Here is a 25,695-nt window from a genome sequence, read left to right as displayed (position 1 = left end):
TTATTTTGAGAGGGTTTGTGGGGCGTTCTGCAGAGGACACTGGGTATTCTTTCTACTTGGGTCCTGGAGCTTTTGATTATTTTCTTTTTCTCTAAAATGGCACTGCCAAAAGTTGTGGATGACTTACTGCGACGTTGCACAGCTTACAATATTGGAAGTTATTTTATTAGCAGATGACATGTAGGGTATTCTGGTTCTTTATAAGCTATTAGCATATTATAAAAATTAATTCATAAACTGCTGCTCTGAGCATGCCACAGGAAATAGAAATATAGAAATGATCTAGCATTTTGTACTTTCAGTTTGCTCATCTGGATGTCAGTTTGTTTTTTAATGAGTTTTGTTTTGATGCCTGTAACGTAATTATTGGCAACACAAGTTCTACAACATAAAATATATCAGTAAATATTCTATTTGTCAATTTTGAGGTATCTCAGAGGAGAGGTTTGCTAATGCTAAATGACAGGAAACATTCAGCATCATCATGCTAGGAAAGCTCAGCCACAGATCAGTAAAGGAGCCACAGGCTAAATGTTGCCAACCTGACATTAGCACCTTCTTTTTGGCAATTTGTGAAGATTTCTGGCACAGATAGGTTTCTCACTAAATCTTCAAAAATCCAAATACCCTACAGAAAAAAAGTGCTAACCTCCGGGTTGGCCAACAAAAATATTCCAGTGCTGGTGTTGTTGTTTCCATTATACAAGCAAGTGATACTGATACTGACATTTTTATGGGAGATGGTGTTACTGCATACAACACATAATCATTATAATTACATTTATAATTATATCCAACAAGATGAATGGTTGCTAGTTATGGCTGCAATGCACAATCCCTACATACATGTCATAAATTTAAAACTATTTTTTATATTTAAATTTATTTGTATTTATTTAAATAATCACTGAATAATTTTTTCACCCTTTTTCAGCCTCGACTAACAGATTCAGTGTTCATATAATCAGTAAACTCAGATCTGTGTCCAATTAAAAATTACATTACATACATTCAGCCTTAATCATTAATTAGACTAGTTTTAAACACTTATAACGATATTTTGAAAAGAATGAATAAGTCACAATAAAGTCCCTATATTATTTTTTTTTAAAAAGATCCTTTCAGGAAAATTAAATTGGTGTGATTTAGAAATATGATCACTCGACAATAAAACAAAGCTCTTATGACTCGTGTCCTACATTTGCAGTGCTTTTGCTCCTTCCTGCCTGTGGGCGGTGCTCTTCATCCAGTTCTGCGTTTTAAGTTATCCAAGTTCTAAGCTGCAGTCACCAAATCCAACCAGACTATCCTGTGAGCAAATATCTTCTTTAAAACCCTGTGGGGCTGTGAAGCCTGCATTTTCATTTGTGCCTTTTGCTTTTTGTTTTGGCTTCAGGACTTTTTAAACTCAGGGACAAATCTTTTTTAATTAGAGTCCTGAAAATCACATTTGTCTTGAATTAAGTGACCAAAAACAAGTGACAAACTTCACCCAAATAATCAGATAAAGTGAGTGAGTTTTAATTATGTATTTTAATATTTTCACATTTATTTCTACACTCAAAAAAATGAAACGTTGACTTTAATTAAAATTATTTTGTCAACAGGTTCCACAAAATTGCATTGTGTTAATTTAAAGCAAAAATCTTTAGTTCATCTAATTTAAAATAACTATTTAAGATTAACAAGATATATTTAAGACTACCTTAATCAAGTTATGTTGTATGAACATAGATGATATATTTACAGGTTAGATAGTTTATATTAGTTACTTCAACACATTTCTTATTTGTGGCAGTAAAATGTTAAATTTAAGTTGGATTAATTCAAATATTATATTTTCAGCCACCTTGTGCTTTACTAATTAGTTTTACATAAATCTATTTTGTCAACAGGTTCCACACAAATGAATTAAGTACATCCAACTTATTTTTTAAAATTTATTTTATTGTCAACACATTCAGTGAGCATTTGTGTAAACCCAGTCCAAAATGAAATACAACAGCTCATTATGGTTAGTAACTAACAGTATGTAGACAGATGCAACATCAAGACTTTAAATTAAATGTCTGTATCTGCCAGAAATAGAAGAAAAAAAAACATTGAAGACCACATAACATGTTGATAAGAGGACACTTGAGTTATGCATATGTGATGGTAGTAAGGTCTGTGGAGTGTTTTTTCTTCTAGAGTCTGAAATGGATAGCAAAGTTGCTATTTGCAATGATTGCTTAGGGTCAGTCCAGTAACACAACGCCAATGAAGTGCTTTCCTTTAACAATGCAAAGTGAAGTGTCCACCTCAACAGCCACAATTAAAAAAAAATTAATGTAATAATAAGAATAATAATAAACAGTCCACTGATATTAGCAATCAAAGAAAATTATATCACCATCCCAAATAAAACTTTAATAAAACATACCAGCATTATTGTCTAACAATAAAACAGCTTGTCAGCGTTCAGGTTTTTTGCAACAGCACAGCAGTAACCATTTAACACTTGCCACTGTCAACGTTTATTTTACCAGTGCTTGGGCAAAAAACTTGAGTTGTAAACATTTTAACATGGAAACAATTGTTCGTCTTTAAAAGTCCGCAAAATATACATTCATCCTGCATTCCTAACTTACCGTTATTCTTAGTATGTATTGCAATTACCTTTACAAGGCACACAATGTAACACAAACAGAATATGAACATATCTCCACCTCATAACAATTTGCCTTGAACGCTAATATACACACCACCCTTCAACATTTCTGGTGCAGTATTATCTCCCAATTAAATCCTTTAAATCTCAATACTTTTGATTGTCTCTTACAAGCCCCCCCCCCCCCCCCCCAAGAGTAAAATCTCTCAAATTGTAGTAGTTTACAAACTTTTCAAAATGTCTCTTAAGTGTAATTTTCCCTTTATCTGTCATTTTCAACAAATTACCATTTTATTCCCATTCAGCCTCCGAAAAACTTCTGTCCATCTGACAGAACATTAATCATCCAAATTAAGGGTTTGCTTATTCATTCAGTTTATTCTTGAGCATCTGTACCTTGGTCAAGAGTCTGCTGACATACAGATGAAGGAAGAGCTTCTGAAGTACTTCAAAGAAAGCTTTCAGTCTCGAGGTTAACTGAGATTCGGTGCATATATCCCACCCATTAAGAGTGCACATGCAGAGGCCATGTCTTCCAGGTCATGCAGAACACCCTAGATGGTTATACCCACATCGACTGGAGGAGAGCTGGCATCAGCTCTTTCGATGGTAAAGATAGCAAGGGTAATTTGTTCCAGCTCCCTCTGAACAGCTGTAGCTGTAGCTTACACACAAAAACATAGAAAAATGGTGTCCAGTTAAAAAAAAAAAGGGCCAAAGCTACACTTTAATGAAGTAAACACAATATTAGGAACATGCAGCCCAGTGCGCCAGTATTTTAGACTACAGATTCACAATAAATATTAATAGTTTGGGTATACAAGAAGATTCCCCAAAACATTTAAACAGGTTCCATGCAAATTACAACAACAACAACACTACAACATGCAACAACATTAGTTATTCAAAATTTGATTTAATACAGATAAAAAACTAAACTAAAATTACCAACCAATTATTCTTTGAAGAGGATGCTTGGGTCTTCATTCAGGTAAAAAGGTAGTGCCCTGAGGACACACTCCCTCCCCTTTTCAATAGTTTGCTTCTGTAGAGAGTGGCAGAGATACAGGAAGAGGAAACAGATATACTTTAGGATGACACAAACTCACATTATACGCAAAATGAATGACATATCCACTGCACAGATAGACATGTACACAAGACCAACTAATCATCACATGGACATGAATAGTTAACCTGTTGGGCAGGGTTTCCACCACATTATATATGTCGATAATGGAGGTAAAGACAAACTAATACATCATCTTTTTTGCATTCAAAAACTGATCTTTAACATAAAAACATTCACTTCTGGTTTAACCCAAAATTGAGGGATCAGATTTTACTTATGTTTAGGTCATTTTAATTTTCCAAAGTTTTGAGTACCAAACTTTGTCTTGCTTAATTAATATAAATGTAAGTACACTGTGCAGCTACCATACACTAGCTGTTAAATTTGAAAGTGATCTTATTAGCCATAATATTTTGCTACCAACAGAATAACGCACCTGTGTGGCAGGGGCCAAAGTTTGTCTAATTTTCTTCACTGCAGCGCCTCCTTTTTTCTTGAAGACTTTTATGAGCTGGTCAGTGTATTGGTCAAGTTGTGCAAAAAGCCTTGGAACAAGTGGAGCAGCAGTAATCCTCACAAATTCTGCTTCCACCTGAAAACATGTCAACAAACACAACATACTGTACTGTAAATATACATACTATATGTACACATATACATACTTTATAACTAAAACTAATGTAGAAAGACCTCATTAAAGCTATAATTTTAACACAAACATTTACACAAAATGCTAATGGAGCCATTACAGCTTTTATTGTTATTTATCAAGTTCCAAAAAATATTGATCACAGCTGATCTGAAAAGAATTTCATACCTCAGGCCCTTGAACTGCAACCTTTACAATGGTTCAGATCTGGAGAAGAAATAACAGGGGTATGGGATGGGTCACTAAAGAAAACTTAACTTATAAAACAGTTTTGTTTTTAAAAGTATAACAGTTCACATACCACATACAAGCTCAGCAGTACCACATACACCACATCAGTACAGGAGGGAGCAGGTAAAGGCAGGATCTGAAATTTATAAAGTAAAACAAGAAATTCATTACTAAATTTCAAGAAGCAAATTATTGATTGAATTACAACTAAATAAAATACTACTCAGAGGAAATTCTCACCAGGTCTGTCGACCTCCATTGTCTGCCCACTCATATGTCGTGAATAATTTTATTTAAAAAAATAAGTGTGTGGTTTAACAAACTGAAATTTATAACTATGTTGATATGTATAACTCCGCTAGGAAACATGCTGTATTTACAGATCATTTTTGCATAATACAGATTACTGATAGAGCATAACAATGCACTATCAGTCTTCTATCAGACTTTTTAGATTTTAAATGTCACTTTATGCTATCCTTGCTATCCTATTCGATATTTATGACTCTCGGATTACAGTAAAGGAATCCCAAGAAAGCAAATGAAAAAAATACCCCTTGAAAAAATAACCCCATGAACCCCGGTAGCTAATCCCTTAATAAAACAAAAAACAATAAAAATGTTTCTTACACAGTCCACAAAATAAGCATGTTAAGCATGTCCAGGACCCAGTAACACTAATGTAGAACAAGCGCACGCAAACGATATAACATGTCTTGTAAGACAAACGCAAAATATAACCATGCTCGACATGTAGATAGTACACAACATAGTCAAAGAAAACAGTGGTCTTACCTCTCAAAGAAACAGCAGCTTGGCGCCAAAACAACGTTTTTAAGTTAAATTTGAAGTCTTGCGCATGAGCAGGTCCAAGCCCTGAAACCTTGTTGTTCTTCGCGGTTTCATTACAACTGTTTTTGCATTACTGCCACCTTGTGGATATACGAAGTATATCGATCCTAATTGACTTAACTTAAATGTTATACCATCAAGTAACACATTAGTATTATGTACGTTGAATAATAGACACAATTACGTAGACTTGATTAGAAAAACATATGTTAACTTAACAAAAACATATATTTTAAGTAAAATGAAAATAAATAACTAATATACACTGAACAATCCACCTCATTCATTTTTTTGAGTGTAAGCTTGAACATGAAACCTTTGATCCTGAACTTTGAAGACAATTGTGTCTATTTTAGTTTGAAACTGAACAATAAAACAGAGGCAGAAGAAAAAACATTTGTTTTTTTGAGGATATTAAATAAAGTGTCACTTTTTGTTGTTTTGGTTTAGTCTTTAGAGTTTCTGCGGTCATTTCAGAGCTCTGTCTGTCTCTCTCACTCTGTCTTTGTTGGAATCACAGGCTTTTGCTCCCTTTCAGGGTTCTGTTTAGATATTTATTGTGTGTACTCATGTTACACAGTGTTTAACTGCATTATGGTTACTGTGGTTTAACAGAGAGAGTATTTTAGTTGTCACCACAAGAAGGCACTGTTTCATTGTAAGGGCACATATGCTGTGTCAACACGCCCCTAAGAAAGAAAACGTATACCACAACAAAAATGGCACCCATGAGGAAAGTTTTGCCACGTGTTGATGTGGAATAAAGTTCCCAAAATATTAAGGACATTTTTGCCTCCATCGTCATTTTCCTTCGAGTTGATCGCTGTCGATGCTGCAATACTCAACAGGTTCCTGGAGGAAACTTTAGCAGCTCAGTTTAATGACGGCTCCTCTTGTACTGACAGGTACCTCGACAGGTTTAATCTGAAAGACCCTCCAGGATCTACAAATGTAAATATAAAAACAGGAACACCTTGGATGTGTCTATATATGAGAAAAAATTCTTGTTGTTTTTTAGTGTAGACCAACGGTAAAAACAAAAACACTTATACAGACGATGATAAAAAACAGGAACTTTTCTGACATTTAATTGTTTATTTATGACTTAATTATTTCGGGCTATGAATGGTCATGGTGGAGATCTTTAACAGAAGGAGAAGCTGCAAAACTTTCACAATGCAATCCAAAGTCCAAATTTAATGCACTCCAGGATGTTACTGGGTTAAAAACTGCTAGAGTTGCCATCTTATTAGTGTCCATTAGTTTCTTCATTGCAGGCAACCTCATTAACAATGTCTGCTTTAATAAACACAAAGTTTGGCTTCAACATTAGGACTTCATTAACCAGCTGGCGGAGAAGCTACATGTAACACTGCTGTAAGCATCATTTCACTCAAACAGTAATATACAATTTTAAACAAATTGCACCTTTAACTGCATGTCATTTTGTTTTCTGTTGGATCGTTTAGTTTCGAAATGATTAAAATCACATTTAAGAAGCACAAAAGGCAAAATCAGCAACAAAAGAGACGAGATAGCAATGAAAAAAGAACACAAACAGAAGCAAAACTGGTACAAAAGACATCCCATGAAAATTACAACTGATTTAGATTAATTGCATTTTTACAGTTTTCTCTGTGTTTTTATAATTACTGGTGAATTTACTGCTTTAATAATGTCAAATCAGAGGATTTTCAGGAAGCCAGTTTAAAGAGGTGAGATGTACCTGTCAGGATTCATATCTGAATACTTTAAAATACCAAATAAATATACAGTACATGAATGTTTGTATAGAAAAGTCACATCCATGCAGAAGATTTGGATTCAATATGAGTATTGTGGTTAAAAAATAACCCAACACCTCAATTTCTTATGTAATACAAATTTATTGCGATAAAAACAAACTGCACACAGGGTTTCCAGAATCACAAACAGTTATATCTATCAATATAATATGTAAATCTTTGTGATTTTTTTAATATTTAAGATTTTTTTTCTAAAACAAGTTAGAAAAAATGACAAAAAAACACAGAACACCGGTCTGAGTATAAGGTGTATACAGACACTGAGTACTGCATACACTGTACTGCATGATCTTGTTGTTATGACATTGTGGGGACCATCCAAAGCACAAAGTTTGCATTTAGACGTAAGCTTTGGCGTCTGGTTCTGATTTGGCTGTGGGCGTGTACACCTTCTGTGGTGCATTTCCATAATAACCGCTGCAAAACAAGAAGTACAAAGTCAGACAGATTCTCAAAGCAGCAACATCCGCAGACTGAAACAACTGAAAATTTAAGAGTTCAACAATAAAAAGTAACGAGTGTGTGTTTACCCTTTCTTCACCGACGCTCTCTTACACGCCGAGCAGAGAAAAGCTCCGCCCAGCATTGCCAGAGAGGCTCCAGCCCATCCCATGTAGAGGCCGGTGCCGAGCTCGAACCTGGAAATGACATGACAATTATTAACCACACAAACAGACAGAAATCAGGTTAAACTTAAGTTTCAGGCAGAAAACGGTCAGATTTACTCGTTTTACTTACATTTAAAATGCAAAAAAGATCAAATATAACAAAATAAAATCAGATTAAATTAACATTTAAAGCTGTGTCATATTAGTTTATAGCACCAAAAACAAATGTATTAATGGAGGAATTAAAAATAATTATCATTACAAAGGATTCAGCTGTGCCTTAACGGCAGTCATCCTTTCTTTTTAACTCTGGTAATTCTCATGGGATCAAAATTCAGCATCTGTGTGGTAAACGTACTTCATTCCACCGTAGAACGGATCATTGAAGTCATTAACCACTCTGGCTGCGTACCAGGAAGCAGCTATCATGCAGCAAAGCCCTGCAGACACAAGCACAAAGTATTACAGCCTCACTTCCTTTCTTTTTCTTTCTTTTTCCACCACCTGTGAGTGCACTCACAGCATCGCATCACCAGTTCTTACTAAAAATGTTTCTGTTTCACTTTACTTTTGTTTCATTTTGATAAATTATTCCACCACACAGCATGTACACTTCAGTGTCTTTTTATTATTTTTATACCTCTGACTCAACACTTCCTACAAATATAACATTCAATAAACACTCAGTTTACCTCTTTTAAATTTGAGTTTGATGAGCGTTTTATTGTAGGCTCTTCACTTTGCTATATGGACGACTGTAAGGTGGTAGTTCCTACGTTTGATTGGTGTTATATAAAAAAACACAAACGTGAATCCATAAACTTTAACTACACAAGAGAGGAAAAAAATGAGGAAGGAGCTTGGCTTTAATCCTGTGTGAGAGCCAAGCATGAAAACATCATCTCATGCTGCAGAAAACATTTGTGGTTTAACCCTACATAGGGATCATATGAGGGCCTGTACAATCCACGTGTCTGTGTTAAGATAAGATAAGATAAGATAAGATAAGATAAGATAACCTTTATTAGTCCCACACGTGGGAAATTTGTTTTGTCACAGCAGGAAGTGGACAGTGCAAAAGTTATGAAGCAAAATTAGAATAAAATAAGAATAAATACAGTACACAACCGTACAGAATAGAATAAAATAAAATACTATATACAGTAGAATAAAATAGAATAAAATATACAATAAGATAAAAATAGAATACAAATGCTATATACAACTGAGTAAAAATACAGCGATGCCAGAAAGGAATGTTGCACATTAGTCTTATTGCACATGTGTGGATGTGTGTGTTTGATCAGTTACTAAGGAGCTTGGAAAGAAAAGCGTCAGGACTTCTTTAAGTTCTTCTTTAACTTAAAGAAGTCCTGACTCTTTTCTTTCCAAGCTCCTTAGACAATCTACAACAACAATGGATGCAAAAATATCCAAATATCTCAAACTTATGATAGTATTTTGTATTTTGTAGTAAATTTTTACCGAGTGTCTTAGAAAATCAATTGCCTTTTCTTGTTTTTCCCTTCAAACAAAGTTTTCTGTTTCAGTGTTTGTGGCATGTGAAGTGACAGAGATAAACCATCACACTCACCGCCGAGGATGCTCAGGATTCCTCCAATGGTGGCGATCTTGGCCTTGGATTGATCGGTGTTTGAGCCGATCTTGATGCACTTGAGTCCAAGCAGAGCGACAATCATGGAGCCGAGGCCGAGCAGCAGGCAGATGATCATCAGGGCGCGACAGGCCTGTACATGGACTGCAGACACAGAAAGAAGTCATTAATTATTATTTACATACTTACTTGGGGGGTTTATGGGTAATTCTGTAATTCACACAGAAATAGAGCCTCTGCAGCTCTGTTCATGGAAAACACACCCAACAATTTACCAAACAGATTATCAGTGTAGCTCTAAACGAGTAAACACAAAGAAACTGAGCGCTTGATGGGAACGGACTTTGATTTTCAGTGACAGGTTTGTACTGTGAGTTCTTTCTGTTCATCCCCCTCTTATTACCTATAGCACCGATCTGTGTGACAAACCTGATCCAGACTCGTTGGAATCAATAAAGAATTTATTCTGAAACCTGTTTTTTTGTTTTATTTGATATGTAAACAGTTTTCATGCAAAACAAAGTCGACCTAAGAGCAGACAAAAAAGTTGATGTGGCAGCCTTTCAGTCAAAACCTCAGGCCTGGCAACCAGAAGCGTGAGGCGAGCTGTAATCAAACTTTAAATGTCAAAAAGAACGAAAAAAAAACTCCAGCCGGTGATAAATCCCAGTAAAACCAGTCCTAACTACCCTTGACTCTTTATCTTAAATGTTATATAAAACTAAAGGCGAAATGATAAAAAAAGAAAAATATATATATATATATAACCACCTGTTACTGCAAAACTCATTTATATGTTTACATCTTTATTAAACTTTTATTAAAAATACACAAAAGCTAAACTGTTTAAGGAAAAGGAGGAACTGGCTGTAACGTTAGGTGTGTATTTGTGTGTTTTACAGCTGGTGCAGTAATTTATTAACCAAATGACCTCTGCTAATCATTAGAAACAACTACCACACCTCTTTATGAGCTTCAGGGAATTTCAGGAGCAATGGTAGGTAAGCTGGTAGGAGTCAGAGTAATAATGATGATGAGTTTGGTTTCAACAGCCATTTAAACTCAGACAGGTATATAAATATATGACACTAAACACCTTTATGACACTAGTTATATGGACAAGCTTTCTAAAGAAGTTGAAAACTCTCAAAAATCGTAACTTTGAATCTTTTATACTGCAGTATTTCATTAGAGCCTCAATTGCAGGAGGAAACCTGGCATCTCTTTACATCTTTATCACTATGTGGGAAAAAGTGTCGAGAGATTTGATGAGTTTTAAAAACACAAAAAACCATCAAAAATAAGCCTCCTGTCTGCTTTTATAGATAAACCTGCTGAACCGACATTAAAGTCCAAGTAAAGTAAAGAATGAAGAAACAGAATGAGCTGTTTGTTTGGGGTTTTTTATCCTTTTTTTAGAGAAGTTTCTTTGTTTCCGCCCATTTTGCTTTCAATAGAGGAAACTCAAAATGGCGTCCAAAAAATATCCTTGTATAACAATTACAGGGAAAAGTCAACATAACACAATCTAATAATAACCATTATTGATTAAGTTAAGATTTTTCTGTGGATTTGGCAACTTTATAACAAACATTTTAATAAGTATCTATTTTCATTTTGATTTTAGGCGGGAAACATCCGGTTGTAAAACCGTCAGCAACCTTTGGACGGCAAATTCTGAAATGATGCCACGCGACATGCTGGCCTATTTTCTAATCAACCAATATGACAAGGTTTCAAAGAGCTTTACAAAGATACAACGCCTTTATAGCTTTACGAGAGATGGAAAATAAACTGCTTGTCTGGTGGGGCCTAAAAGTTCTGAGCACATCCTGTTTCCTGGGACACGACTGCCAACTGAAGTTTTTTTATTCTGTTTGCTCAGTCATCTCCTGTTCTGCTTTTCATAGACACTAATGCTGCTTTTTAAAGCAAAATAGAATGATGTCATCAAATATTTATAAAAATGATAACATTAAATTTGTTATCAGGTTTGATCAGAGTATCTGACATTAACTCTCAACTTGAGATAAGCAACAGGAGGACTTGAGACTTGAGTCTTACCGGGGAGGGCCAGCATCGATTCAAAGTCCCGGCATTCGGCGATTCCCGCGCTGTTCTCAGCACAGGCGTGCCACAAGTTTTCAAACTGCCTCTGAGAGATGATCACGCTGCCGGACACGGTGGAAACCTTCCAGTAGTCGTTAACCAGCGCCGCACCGTTAACCAGCCAGCTGATTATGCACATGATGAACCCGACCGCTTCCACTGCCGTCGACATGGTTACAGGATGTTTCCACAAAAATTACTTGAAAAAAAATACAGCGATGCTCCCAAAAAAATCCAGCTACCACAAATAGCCTAACAACAGCAACGTTTCACAAGAGTATTTACAGGGAGTAACTGTGTGTCCTCTAAACTGAAGCCTTCAGGTAGTCAGAAACAGGCTGGAGGTGATGGAGGTGTCGCTCCTTCAGTTATGTCCTGTTAATCTGACATCTGGTGCTCCAGCACAGGGACTTTACTCTAACAGGGGCCATAAACTGCAGGGCCACTCCTTCTGTTTCCCCCTGACCACACACCAATCGATGACAATGATAGATAATGTAGTCGAGTCTTCAGCCACACCTGAGTCACAATGATCCACAGGTTTTTATTATTTTGAGATGGTTTGTGGGGTGTTCTGCAGAGGACACTGGGTATTCTTTCTACTTGGGTCCTGGAGCTTTTGATTATTTTCTTTTTCTCTAAAATGGCGCTGCGAAAAGTTGTGGATGAGTTACTGCGACATTGCACAGCTTACAGTATTGGAAGTTATTTTATTAGCAGATGACATGTAGGGTATTCTGGTTCTTTTCAAGCTATTAGCATATTATAAAAATTAATTCATAAACTGCTGCTCTGAGCATGCCACGGGAAATAGAAATATAGAAATGATCTAGCATTTTGTACTTTCAGTTTGCTCATCTGGATGTCAGTTTGTTTTTTAATGAGTTTTGTTTTGATGCCTGTAATGCGCATCAAAGATAAAATATATCAGTAAATATCCTATTTGTGAATTTTGAGGTATCTCAGAGGAGACGTTTGCTAATGCTAAATGACAGGAAACATTCAGCATCATCATGCTAGGAAAGCTCAGCCACAGTAATGAAGCCACAGGCTAAATGTTGCCAACCTGACATTAGAGCCTCCTTTTTGGCAATTTGTGAAGATTTCTGGCACAGATAGGTTTCTCACTAAATCTTCAAAAATCCAAATACCCTACAGAAAAAAAAGTGCTAACCTCCGGGTTGGCCAACAAAAATATTCCAGTGCTGGTGTTGTTGTTTCCATTATGCAAGCGAGTGATACTGATACTGACATTTTTATGGGAGATGGTGTTACTGCATACAACACATAATCGTTATAATTACATTTATAATTATATCCAACAAGATGAATGGTTGCTAGTTATGGCTGCAATGCACAATCCCTACATACATGTCATAAATTTAAAACTATTTTTTATATTTAAATTTATTTTTATTTATTTAAATAATCACTGAATAATTTTTTCACCCCTTTTTCAGCCTCGACTAACAGATTCAGTGTTCATATAATCAGTAAACTCAGATCTGTGTCCAATTAAAAATTGCAGTGAAAGAATTTTAATAAAGAACGAAATAAAGAAAGTGAGACTGAGTGAAGTCAGTTATCGAGCAGCTGTTATTGCTTTGAAACCGAGAGTTCCCCACATGCCTGCTCAACATCACCTCCACCAGTTTTTTTATTGTGTGGCTCTGACCTAACCTGTGCTGGAGGGAAGTGAAACTACGCCACTCCATCTGTTCTTAAAATCCTTTACCACACACAACCCTAAACTGAAGTTCATACTTCACATACTTCATCAAATAAAGCAGGTGCTGTCTGGTTTCTGGACGACGAGAAAAGGAGAGGAACAGAAATGTCCAAATAAAGAAGTCCCGGTTGCACTGCTGAGTCAGCTAAACAAGAGAAGTGTACCAGTGTCGCCTGCTATGCCTACTAATGACATAATCTTCACTGAAACCATCGTGAGCCACGCAGTGTAACCACCAGAAATATTATTCTGTATTTTTCTTTAACATTTAATTTTCCTGATTGAACATATTTTGAAACACTAACTACATGAGAAAGGAATAAAAACATACTTGATGTGATTAGCTTTGAAAGGTTTGTGTGTGAGTCATACATGCTGATTTCATGCTGCAGACGGTAGGTTAGCAGGTTGTATGAGATGCTCGAGGTTTTATAGTTTTATGGTTGACGACAGTTAATATTTGTTCATCATGAGAGTCCAAAGTCTGACTTTTATGGTCTTTGTATCACCAGAGAGAAAAGAGACTTCAAAAACAAACAGGTGAATCACGAACATGTCCACAACATTTAACATAAGGGAAAAAACTATGTTACGCATCCAGATAAAAGCATTTAATGTCCTTATTTTTAAATGAACTACAAATATACAGAAGTTGCATTTACAGTTAAATGGACATCTATGCAAAACCACTCCTGCTGTCAAGAAGCAGGTCAGCTTATCAGTTCTTCAGTCTGTAAAGTTCTTATTCATCTCCTTTTTCTGCCCTTCCTTGGCCATGATGGTCTATATCTCAACTCGTCACACAATGTACAAATAATTAATCACATTTTAATGCATTTCATACATGAGGACCATTTTTTAAACATACAATGAAGCCCCTCAGCATGTCAAAGACACACCACCTGTGATACAGTTTCAGGCAACTAATTACATCACATCAGGTCTAACCACAGGTCAGTTATTAAAATTAACGTATGAGAGGAGGGCCCGACTGTACATTCAGCCTTAATCATTAATTAGACTAGTTTTAAATACTTATAACGATATTTTGAAAAGAATGAATAAGTCACAATAAAGTCACTATATTATTTTTTTTTCTTAAAAAAAGATCCTTTCAGGAAAATTAAATTGGTGTGATTTAGAAATATGATCACTGGACAATAAAACAAAGCTCTTATGACTCGTGTCCTACATTTGCAGTGCTTTTGCTCCTTCCTGCCTGTGGGCGGTGCTCTTCATCCAGTTCTGTGTTTTAAGTTATCCAAGCTCTAAGCTGCAGTCACCAAATCCAAACAGACTATCCTGTGAGCAAATGTTTTGGCTCCGAAAGAAGAAGATGAGCAACTGTGTAAATATTGCAAATATCTTCTTAAAACTCTGTGGGGCTGTGAAGCCTGCATTTTCATTTGTGCTTTTTGCTTTTTGTTTTGGCTTCAGGACTTATTGTTTCTTATTCAGTCACCCTTCCTCACTCATCATGTGGTTGTACACCTATCTGCATTCAATCAATAGTTATTATTAATCTCTGGCTCTCTACTACAGCATGTCTTTTGTCCCGCCTTCCTGCCCTCTCCCCCAACCAGTGGCAGCAGATGGCCGCCCCTCCCTGAGGCTGGTGCTGCTGGAGGTCTTGTTTTGGGGGGTGATAAGAAAAAGGGGAGTTTTTCATGTACACACCTTTTACTTGGTTCATATTTGTCACACAGGTAGCGATATCATCTGAATTTCAGGAGCGGGACCACTCCTCCTTCACGCCTCCTCTGGCCACAGGCTATAACCCCCCCCTCCCGCTGTTCTCATTTTCATGCCCCACCCTGCCCCCCCCCCTTTTTCTTTCCTCTCTTCTCCTGTCCTCTCCTCTCTTCCTTTCCTCCCTTTATTTCTCGTTAGTACAGGGGGATCTGCCCGGCCTGAGAGCCGTCGCCAGTCCCCTTCAAGGCCTTCCCCAAACCGCAGCACTAATCACACTTCCTCATCTCTCATTGCCCATCGTTACCAAGGAAGTGGTCCCTGCTAGTGAAATTTTAGTATTAGACAACGATACCTCGAGTAAATCAAACTACAGCATTTCCAGAAATATCCAGACCTACTTGGCCCTTTGTTACCACCGTTATGTTGCCACCAGTGTTGGTCAAGTTACTTGAAAAAAGTAATCAGTAACTAATTACTGATTACTTCCCCAAAAAAGTAAGCCCGTTACTTTACTGATTACTTATTTTCAAAAGTAATTAATTACTTAGTTACTTAGTTACTTTTTAAAAACACAATTTACAACCTGAATAGGTGATAAAGCGATAGATCTTTCAGCCCAATTCTACTTTTTCTGCATAATCCATCATACAAAATGTAATCAAATGGAAAAGTCTCTTTTTAAAACTTGTTTTATTAGTTTTAATCTTTTAACTTTATGCATCAAGCAAACATTAAATTATATGGAACATTCTCTGACTGGAAGAGATTTGTTTAACATTTAAACCTATTTCTGCACATTCCAGCTCATAAAATAAAATATTTTTTTTGTGTTTACACTCACTCTTTCAAATAGATGCAAGTGAAACACAGCAGAAAATAAATAAAATCAAAGACTAGCTGTCCTGTAGCTCTATTTTCACCTGTAAAGCAGGAGTGGGGTAGGCGGAGGTTTGCCCTGGTGCAGGTGTGCCGCAGCGGTCAGTGGAAGAATCCGCGAGTTTCTCTGTGAATTTCCCATTACAGTCGTAGCGCACTCGCTGCTTGCTTGGAAGTTTAGGGGTTTTTTTCGCTGTAAAAAGAAGTTTTCTTCCCACGCAGTGAGCAGCAGACGCTAATGTTTTCGTCACTTTTTATGGAATCAAACTCAAAGTAAGGTTTAAACGCTGCACGGTCACACTCTCTCCTGCACTCGATATATTATCCATTGTTGATCTGCACACAGCTGTTGTCACGAACGTGGCACTCGCTTACATCACAGTCATGAGACACTCTCGCAAAAAAATCACGGTTTTAGTAACGCAGTAACGCAGCGTTCCTACGGGAAAGTAACGGTAATCTAATTACCGTTTTTGCAATAGTAATCCCTTACTTTACTCGTTACTTGAAAAAAAGTAATCGGATTACAGTAACGCGTTACTGCCCATCTCTGGTTGCCACTATCCCTCATTACCTCCTGTGTGTATTAAAAGCTTCCGTTTGGCTGTGTTCTTGCATTGTGTTGTGTTGTCTTCTGCTTGTTTGGCTCCCTGCATGTGTCTCTTTGCATTTGTGGTATCTGCTTTGGGTTCATGCTTAGGCTTGCTTTTTATTGGCTGGACTTCAGCCTTGTCATCTTGCATTTTGGCCATAACTCCTGAAATTTTATGACAGAAATTAACTCACATTTTTTAGTGTTTCCCCCTCTGCACACCACCAGACGCTGAGGTGAAACAGCCTTTGGATGAAGTGAACGAGTGGATAAAATGTATTCCAGGAGAGATTAGTATTCCCTCTGCTAAAGCTAAAAACGAGTGCTTGTTATCTTTGACACTTTATCCCAGATTCTATCTGAAGATGTTAGTTACTTAAAGGAACCATTCATTTCTAAAATGCTGGTGTCAGGGCCGCTCATCTGTTTATTCACTATCTGGACTGAACAGAAAATAAGATCATGATGTACATTTAAAATTTGTTTCTGACCTCAGAAACCGGTTGGTGTGTCAAACAGACACTTGTTTGCACTGGAACAGCAGCACTATGTACTGACCGTGTTAATGCTGATAATAATCAGCGTTGATGATCTTTGTTTGTGTTACAGAAGCTCAACAGGCGTGTTATGAGTTAAACCAGTGATTTACTGTTGACAGCTGTGCGCCTTGAGGGAAATCATAACAGGTCAGACCGGATCTGCTGCCCCAAATACACCCTCAGCATCCGGACACACTAGCTCCTCTCTGCAGGTCAGAGAAAAGCCGAGTTACGGAGAGACGAAAGACGCTTCTTACGAGTTTGAAACAAGAGTTTGGCAGAATAACGAAATACCTCAAACTGAAACCTGTGATTTCACTGGGATCTTTCAGTTGTCTTCAAGAGCTGAGTGGCCACAGAAGGATCCGGGTTATTTTGACAGAGATCTGGATTTTTAATCTCATATTAACGATCTGCCTGCGTGCAGGTACCTGCTCAGATTTGGCTATGAAGGAACCGACGGGCTCCTTTCTCCTTCTGGTCTGGAGATAAGTGCTGCAGTCATGACTGTCAGGCTCCTGCTGCTGATAATGACCCTGCTGACTTTCACAAATGGTGAGTTTTCATTGAGCTGACACAGAAACCTGATTTCTGTCCGAGCCCAACACGCAATCACATGAAGGCTCTGCAGCATTAGGTGCTGTTCACACAAGATCAACTAACAGGCTGGAAAATCCTCCAGGATTAATTAATGGGATGGTTTGGGAGAGTACACACACACACACACACACACACACACACACACACACACACACACACACACACACACACACACACACACACACACACACACACAAATCTGAATACTTGATTAAAAAATTATAGTTTATAAAACTGTTGTAGAAAACATTAAAACACGACATAAGAGTTGAAAACCATATACCACTTAAGTTCTAAAGTTATAGAAGTCTGTGTGCAAACACGCATACACTGTTGTGTTTACTGTATCATAATTACTAAGTTATTAATGGATATGTCAACTTCATGTTTCAGCTGGAAATGATTTCACTTACTTATAAATGTGGCTATTCTTATCTATATTAACACAACGTAATATATTTGTAGATTTATATTTTTAAATCTGTAGAATAAGAAGTAATTACCAGCGGCGGTCAATCGTATCTCTGTGACCTCCCCGTGAACCCCGTGAAGGTGCAGAAGCAGTTATGGTGTACGCTCCACACATACACATGAAACAGGAGTTTTGTGTGATTGTTATAGCTGCCAGCTCAAATAATAAACAGTAACTTATTTAGGGTGCACAAACTTTTAACTACAACTACTTATGTCTGTTTTTTTTCTTAACACTGCATTAAGTTATAATAGCCCTGAAATGTTTTTAAAGAAGCTTTTATTAAGTTTAATGGAACATCATACCTTAATGCCTTTTATTGTTACATTTTAATTAGTTGAGCTGTTGTAGATGAACAAGCTTGGCTGCACCGGTGATGTCTCGGCACAACATGACTGAAGGAATCTCATGTTTGTTGAGTGAAAGCCAAGTGAGCAGTTAAAGCTATAGAGAGCATCATCATCATCATCATCATCTTTATTTATAAAGAACTTTAAAACGACTGTGTGTATAAACTGCATGAGTACAGATGAGTATGATTAGTCATATAAATAAATACTAAACGTCAAAAATTATTGGAAGGTCTTCTAGTAAAATCTATCACAGATGAAGAATCTGATAATTGCATTAAAAATACACGTAAAGGCGGCAACAGGGCAAACACAGCAGACAGATCCGGGTTTAGGGACTCGACTTATTTGAGGTGAAGTCATGTAGACAGCGAGCAGCAGTGTCACACACACGTCACAAAATTACTCAGATTTATGAGTTATAAAATAATTACAGCACATATTTGTTTCGTCCCCCCCAAAATTTTTGGAAAATAGAAAATACGTCAGTAATACAAATGTGACACCTACACAAGAAAGTCCACTGCAGATCTTACATAAGTGTAAGTGGACTGTTGTATTGCTCAATCAGACACTCGATTCTTGTACTCCACAGTCACTGAAAGAGGAGTATCCAGTCTGATATCCTGTAGATATTTAGATCTTTAAAAATATTAATTCAAGCCTTTTGAATAAGGGTAACTTCTAACATTAGTTATTTTTTAATATAAAAATTGGTATTCAGATATGTTTTAATTTCATTTATGTAGTTCAGCTGTTGTTTTCCTCACATCTACCAATTAATAATACAGTTAATTTTACCATAAATAAAAATGATTGAGTTTCCTTTTCTCCATTGCTTCTTTACTGTAACTGAACCCTGCTTTGAAAAGACCAACCTGCCTTATTTTCCCTCATCCTGACTGTTGTGGAGCCAATGCAGACAGTCACTCTGTCACGTACATGCAAGCAAAGCCTATTCAGACGAGAGTGCTTTGCTCAGAACTCATGGATACTCCTCAAAGTACTGATCATTACTATTACTATTATACCCATGTAGAGCTGTACACTACTCTCACCTGGGCTCAGTAAGCCAAGTGAAGCAAAAACTGACATGCAATGACATATATGAATTTTGGAGGGTTTTCTTTATTATTTTGGGCTTTTTGAAACTTTACTTGATGATAACAATTTATAATGAATGCATTTAAAAATAGATACATTTTCCAAAATGTATGACAGATGAAGAACAAATATTATGTCTTAATGTCAAAAACCTCTATTTGTTATGCTGCAGCTGAACTGGAGTCGGGTTTACTTTAGTATAATACCATTTTGTGCCAAAAGACAGTTTAGCGAGTTGACACTTGATTTTCCTCCCTTATAGTTTTACTGTAGTTTAACTTGTTGCAGTGGGAGGTCAGTGGCAATAGTAACTACCAGTAAGAAGGAAACACCGATAGCTTGAGCACAGTCAGTGCAGCTATGCAGCGAATATGGACGTTCAGCAAGTTATGACTCACGCTGGGCTTCAGCATCAAGTTTTATTTATTTTTTATTTTCAGTGCAGTATCTTTTGAGGTACATGGTTAAGGCCAGATATCTTTTTCCCAGACTAAATGAAACCAATCAGAAAACTGGAAAAACAAGCGCAAAACACAAAGTGAACCGCCGTCTTCTGGCTAATAAATCAGCAATCAAGAAACCAATAAAACGACACCTTGTGTGTCATGATGAGATGCAGGCAAACAGTATTAGATTAGATTGGGTTTATACGTGTCTGCAGTTGGAGCTTCAATTTCCTTTTTTTAATATCCATCTGATGTTTTGATTAGTCATATGGCAACACAGGATATCAGGATGTGTTCTGCTCATATTAAATTTGACTTAATATTACATTTTTTATGATACCTAATTTATAACATTTGATCTGACATTTTACTGTGCCTGCAGATGTTTGGATGCTACCGGCTCCTAGCAGTGTTTTTATGGAGTCTGTCGACATGAGACACATGCTGAGGTGGCCCCCCCTGCAGGCTTCATGCAACACTACGCTTCTGTACTCTGTCCAGTATCAGGGGTAAGTAATGTAAAAGAAAAATGCTGATCAAATATTTGCTTACACTAGTCCCCAACAGAACATCCGTATTGAATGATGCATATTAAAAAGTCATACACAAAACAAACTGATGATGATTTTAAAAATATGAATTTTAGTAAGAACAGTTTGGAGCTCAGAGTCAGACATGCCAACCTCATCCTGTAGCTCAATGCAGAGAGATCACTTTGAAGAATTGAAACATGGTTTATTGAGGCAGAGTTTGGTGATTAGACTCTGATGAGACATCACGGCAGAGCAGAGAGGATTTAGGACCCCGCAGAGTGTAGATGCTGGTGGTGGTGAAGATGAAGACTGAGGCTTGGATGAAGCTCTGACTGAGGTGTCTGTGAGGAGGAGATGGGGAGGAGGTGGGTTGAATGAATGAAAGCCTAAAAGCGGGACTGAGAGCACAGATTTAAGCTACGCAGAGTAGAGGCTGATTGAACAAAAAGGTGAGCAAGAAGACGATTGGACCAGAACGATGACGTCAGTATTGAGACTGAGAGCAGACAAACAAACAGCACCAACTCTCGTGTCTTTGCTGCAGACTGACAAACACATAAATGACCAACACAGTGTTTATTTATTGCATGTTTGTATTTGTATACAACGACAGCTAAAACTAAATTATCCTGACAGGGAGATATAAATAGTTTACTGTTATGCAATTTGGTGAGGTGCAATATGTGGAGTATGCCACTGCTGCTTGCAGCATAATAATCGAAGGTGTTTGCTCTTGATGTAATTCTAACCATGTGACCTAAAACAACAGAAGCAAAGAATGATCAGCAGGTACGTCTGTGTTCAGAGCTGGACCAAAGTGTTTTTGCTTAGTGCTTTATTCTAGTTATTACAGCCTCAGTTCGTTCTAAGTACAGTCTTAAAAACAATTCTCTGTTCATAAGTCAGGAGGTGTAGCAGCAGTGCAAGACCTGGTTATGGGTGTAAGGCTCGGGTATGAGTGTATGCACCCCAACAGTGAAAGCACACAGATGCATGCAGAGGCAAGCAGATGCAATGATGTTTATAAAGTTTTACAACCACAAACTTAAATAATCCTCTTCTTTTTATTATAAATATTTAAAGACAAAAATCATCCTGATGTAAAAGCTTTATGAACTCACAACAAAACCTAACAGGTTTCAGCCACACCTCTGATCCTCTGATAAATGTGATAAATGCCACCTAACAGGTTGACTCTGACTGAATCGTGAGTCATAACTGTGCTAAATCTTCAGTGACGTGCAATAAACAGGAGGAGGAATGCCGTGTGTGTGGTGGAGGAGGTGGAGTCATGCAGAGGTGTATTTTAAAAGGATTAAATGTGAATAGTTTTGAGCTCCTTTAAATGAAGCTAATAAAAACAACTTTATCAAAATTACCCAGCGAGTAGCAGGAGGGGAATCACTGAGGCATGAAAGACAGATTTATAAACAGTGACACTCAAAGAAGCTGTTACACTACAGAGAGTTTATTGGTTGTATTTTTTCAGACCTACGTTCCTTTGTCTGTGGTTCTCAGCTCCAGCATCATAGTCTTCTTGAGAAGAATCTATTATTACCTCACTGTAGCATCTCAGGAAAGAGGAAGAAAGTTCATTTACAACCACAGGAGACAATGAGTTCACACAGCCGGCATCATGTTTAGCATCTAAAGAGGCAGATTAACAAAAATCTGGAGATTAAAAACGGGGATAATTGGACTGAAATGCAACAGCTGGTCACAAATACGACTAAATGATCCATAAAGTGCTGGATGAAGAAATACGTTTATTATATTAACTTTTAGAGTCTCTGTTCTGTTCCCAAGAAATATCTAAAAGAAAACTAAAACTCTTTCTGTGCTCGACGTCCTCCAGAGAGTTTGAGCTGGAGCATCAGAACGGCAGGTGGATGGAGGCTCCAGAGTGCCAGCGGATCACGCTCAGTCACTGTGACCTGACCTCTGACCTGGGATCAGACTCTGACTACAACATCCGGGTCAGAGCGCATTGCGGCTCGCAGCGCTCCGCCTGGACCAAACTCAGCCCTCCCTTCAATAGGAGACAAAGTAAGACAAGAGCTGACAGCTACGTCTGTTTTACGGCTGATGTTCGGTGCATTTATGGTTTGTCTTCAGCTGAGACGTATCTGTCAGGCACTAAAGGAAAGAAAGAGGCCTTGGTTTTAAAATATCTGATAGATAGTAAATGTGCAGAAAAGTCCATTTGAATTTTTGAATTTTTAAATATGTGAGACTTACTTTGAAGAGCCCACGTGATCCTGTGTACCTGGCCAAGAAAAACCATTTTCTAATAGAAATAATAAAGAGTGGTTCCTGTGTGCAGCCAAACTGTCGGTACCAAAGATGACAGTGATGTCAGCAGGCGACGCCATCCAGGTGTCGTTTGAGACACTTCCTCTGACGTCAACCGTCGATGTGACCGTTTGGAAAAAAGGCGAAAAGCTGCAGGTCGTTATTTGATCTACTTTTCTACTTTTCTCTTTATTTCTAGTTCATGTTTTCATTCTTCCATTTGCTCCTTTCTTTTCTTTTCCTTGATTATTTATTTTTGTTGAGATTGTGATTCCTTTCCTTGTTTCTGTTTCCTCTTTCTTTTTTCTTTCCACCTGTCCTTCCATTTCTTTTAATCCACCTTTATTCTCACATTTTCATGTTTTCTCCCCACACTGTTGCTTTTTGTCCCCTTTCTTACACTATTTCTTTTTTCGTGTCTCCTCCTTTCTGACTTAATTTAATGACACAGCTCAAGCTCTGTTTTTTATGCATTTGTTGTATTATTTGTTTCACTGTTTAAAATAAAAAAAAACCTCACATTTTCGTTATTTTGATCTCTTTTAGGCTGTCGTGCACTCGATGCCCGCTGAGGAAGAGGTGCTGCACATCGCCGCCCTGCAGGAGGGAGCAGTGTACTGCGTCAGAGCTCAGACTGTGCTGAACTCAGGGTTTCGCAGCAACAGCACTGACACCCAGTGTGTGTCCATCATAGGTACAGGAGTAAACACACACACACACACACTTCTTACTTTCCTAAAATGTTTTAACTTTGAACATGTTTCTAAATTACAATAAAATCTGTAGGTCATGCTCAAATATCCTCCTAATTTAAAATGTATTTCATAAAATATTTTCTTAGTTTCAGAGATGTTTCTCTTTTCACTATACCTGGTAGTGCATTGAAGTTAAAACCTTCATCACTTTGCAAAAAAGCATTCATATTTAATAAAAGTCTTCCCTTTCCCAAAAGAAATCCAAATTTTAAAAAAACATTCACAATTTTAGAAAAAGATCTTCACCATCAAACCCATTCCCTTATTCCACGTGATCTACCTATAAAGTCTTTACTTCACAGAAACATCAAGATTTGTGCTTATAATTAAATTAAAATATGGAAGCTTCCTCGTTGTCCAGATGAGGCTTTTCTTAGTTTTGGAATCAGTGGTCCTTGTTTCCTCATCAATTATTCAAAATAATTAAATGTTAAATTAAAAAAATATCTGAACATCAAGAAAATGTGAAGATTAGAAGCAGAGAAAAGAACAATAAAATCCAGAAAGAACCCACAGGCAGTACTAAAAAGTCTGAATCTAATTCTGATCTAATATCATTGAACAGACGTTTTTTAAAGCCAGCCTTTATCCAGTGAACTAAAAGAGCTCTCACTCTCACTGAGGTTTTGACTCCCGTCTCATCTGCAGATCCAGATGCTCCTGCCTGGAAGACGCCCACCACCCTGACGGTGACGGTCATCATCATGGCGGGACTCCTGTTTGTTTTATTCTGGTCCATCGTTCACTGTCGTCCAGAAACCTGTAAAACACATTTCAATAAAGAGCCTCTGCCACAGTCTCTGGTCAGTGCTACCTCTCATCTACACAGACAGAATACCTGTGATGTAAAAGAACTGAACCAGGAAGTCACAGTTTACATCAGCAAACCTAACAGCAGCAGTACTTTAGCGCACCCTGCTGGTGATACACTCATAATTATTGTTTCTACCGAGTTTAATTTGACTAAATATCTGACGCCTAAATCATAAATACACATAGTAAAGAGTGTTACTGCATGTACTGACTAAGTTTGAGGTTCAGAGTGAATTACAGTGATCTACTGTTTAATGAAGTTTTCCATATCTTGGTCTGTTCTTCTACAGAGAGGTAATTGGGACATTCAAATCCCAATGAGCCCTCAGGAGAAGGAGCTTTGTGACCAGATGGTGATGGAGCCAACCTCATCACAGACTGATGCTGCACTGATAGCCCATCAGGAGGACTAAAGCAAGCTGAAACTCACTGAGAAAATCTACAGAAGGACAACGAGGAAGTAAAGTCATGCTACAGTCCTGCAATATAGCTGTTAGAGGTTCACACTGAGCAGCACGCAACATTTGAATGGTCCATTTATGACTTTCTGATCAGGGTTGGAGGAGGAACAAGAAGCCCCTGTGAGCCCTGATTTATCGACAAAGCTGACAAGTGTTTACATTCCCCGTTGACCTCTCTTCAGAAGAAAAAACTGGGTATTTGGGTAACTTTTAAAGCGTTACGAAGCCCACAGAAGGAGGACAGGATTTATTCAATATTCAAGCAGATCCACAGTGGTAGTAAACAAAGATGTAGGGAAGAATTTAAGTTCTGTCTTTGTTCTCAGCTCTGCCTTTCAGCAACAATGCTATTGAAAGGTTTGTGAAAAAAAAAACCTGGGAAATGAAGAGACATTTTAAGTATTACTGTGTAACTGCTGATTGTGAAACTGTCAGGCAAATGAACCATCATGCTTTGGTCGTAAAATGAAGCAGTAATGAATGAAGCAGGGATACAAGCATATTTTCACCGAGTACATTTAAGTATATTACTCAAGAAAATATATTGACAGAGAATAAAGATTACATTCTGTTTGAATCAAATACAAATATCCAAATTTATCAAGAAAAAATTATTTTCTCATGGAAGCAATTACCAGTATGAGCTTCTTACAAAGTCATCAGTCCAGCAGACTAACCAGAGAGGATTCACTACGTGTGTCAGTCTATAAAATTCAGTTCAAACGTTGTGAGCAACATGCTGCCTACAAATTAAACAAACCATGAGACCTGCAGTAGGAGCTCGGACTGACTTCATCAGCTTTTTAATATTTTGGTACTGAGAGTTGTTAATGCTCATTTTAGAGCAAGC

General features: G+C 37.4%; 2 protein-coding genes across 2 annotated transcripts; one reads left to right on the top strand and one right to left on the bottom strand.

The window, feature by feature from the left end:
• Positions 1-7,597: 7,597 nt before the first annotated feature.
• On the bottom strand, positions 7,598-11,763 carry LOC134617398 (claudin-15-like). The gene is made up of 5 exons (XM_063462625.1): positions 11,547-11,763; positions 9,462-9,626; positions 8,226-8,307; positions 7,790-7,897; positions 7,598-7,676 (listed from the first exon to the last, which is right to left on the bottom strand). Exons 1-5 carry the CDS (start codon positions 11,761-11,763, stop codon positions 7,598-7,600), a joined length of 651 nt encoding a protein of 216 aa, XP_063318695.1.
• Positions 11,764-16,942: 5,179 nt separating this feature from the next.
• On the top strand, positions 16,943-24,797 carry crfb16 (cytokine receptor family member B16). The gene is made up of 8 exons (XM_063460929.1): positions 16,943-16,947; positions 17,447-17,574; positions 20,374-20,500; positions 22,380-22,570; positions 22,848-22,972; positions 23,363-23,510; positions 24,220-24,374; positions 24,675-24,797. Exons 1-8 carry the CDS (start codon positions 16,943-16,945, stop codon positions 24,795-24,797), a joined length of 1,002 nt encoding a protein of 333 aa, XP_063316999.1.
• The last annotated feature ends 898 nt before the right edge of the window (positions 24,798-25,695 follow it).

Source organism: Pelmatolapia mariae, linkage group LG18 (genome assembly GCF_036321145.2).
Source record: "Pelmatolapia mariae isolate MD_Pm_ZW linkage group LG18, Pm_UMD_F_2, whole genome shotgun sequence".
Taxonomy (NCBI): Eukaryota; Metazoa; Chordata; class Actinopteri; order Cichliformes; family Cichlidae; genus Pelmatolapia; species Pelmatolapia mariae.
Note: the sequence above shows the minus strand (reverse complement) of the source record. Positions and strands in the feature narration are given on the sequence as shown.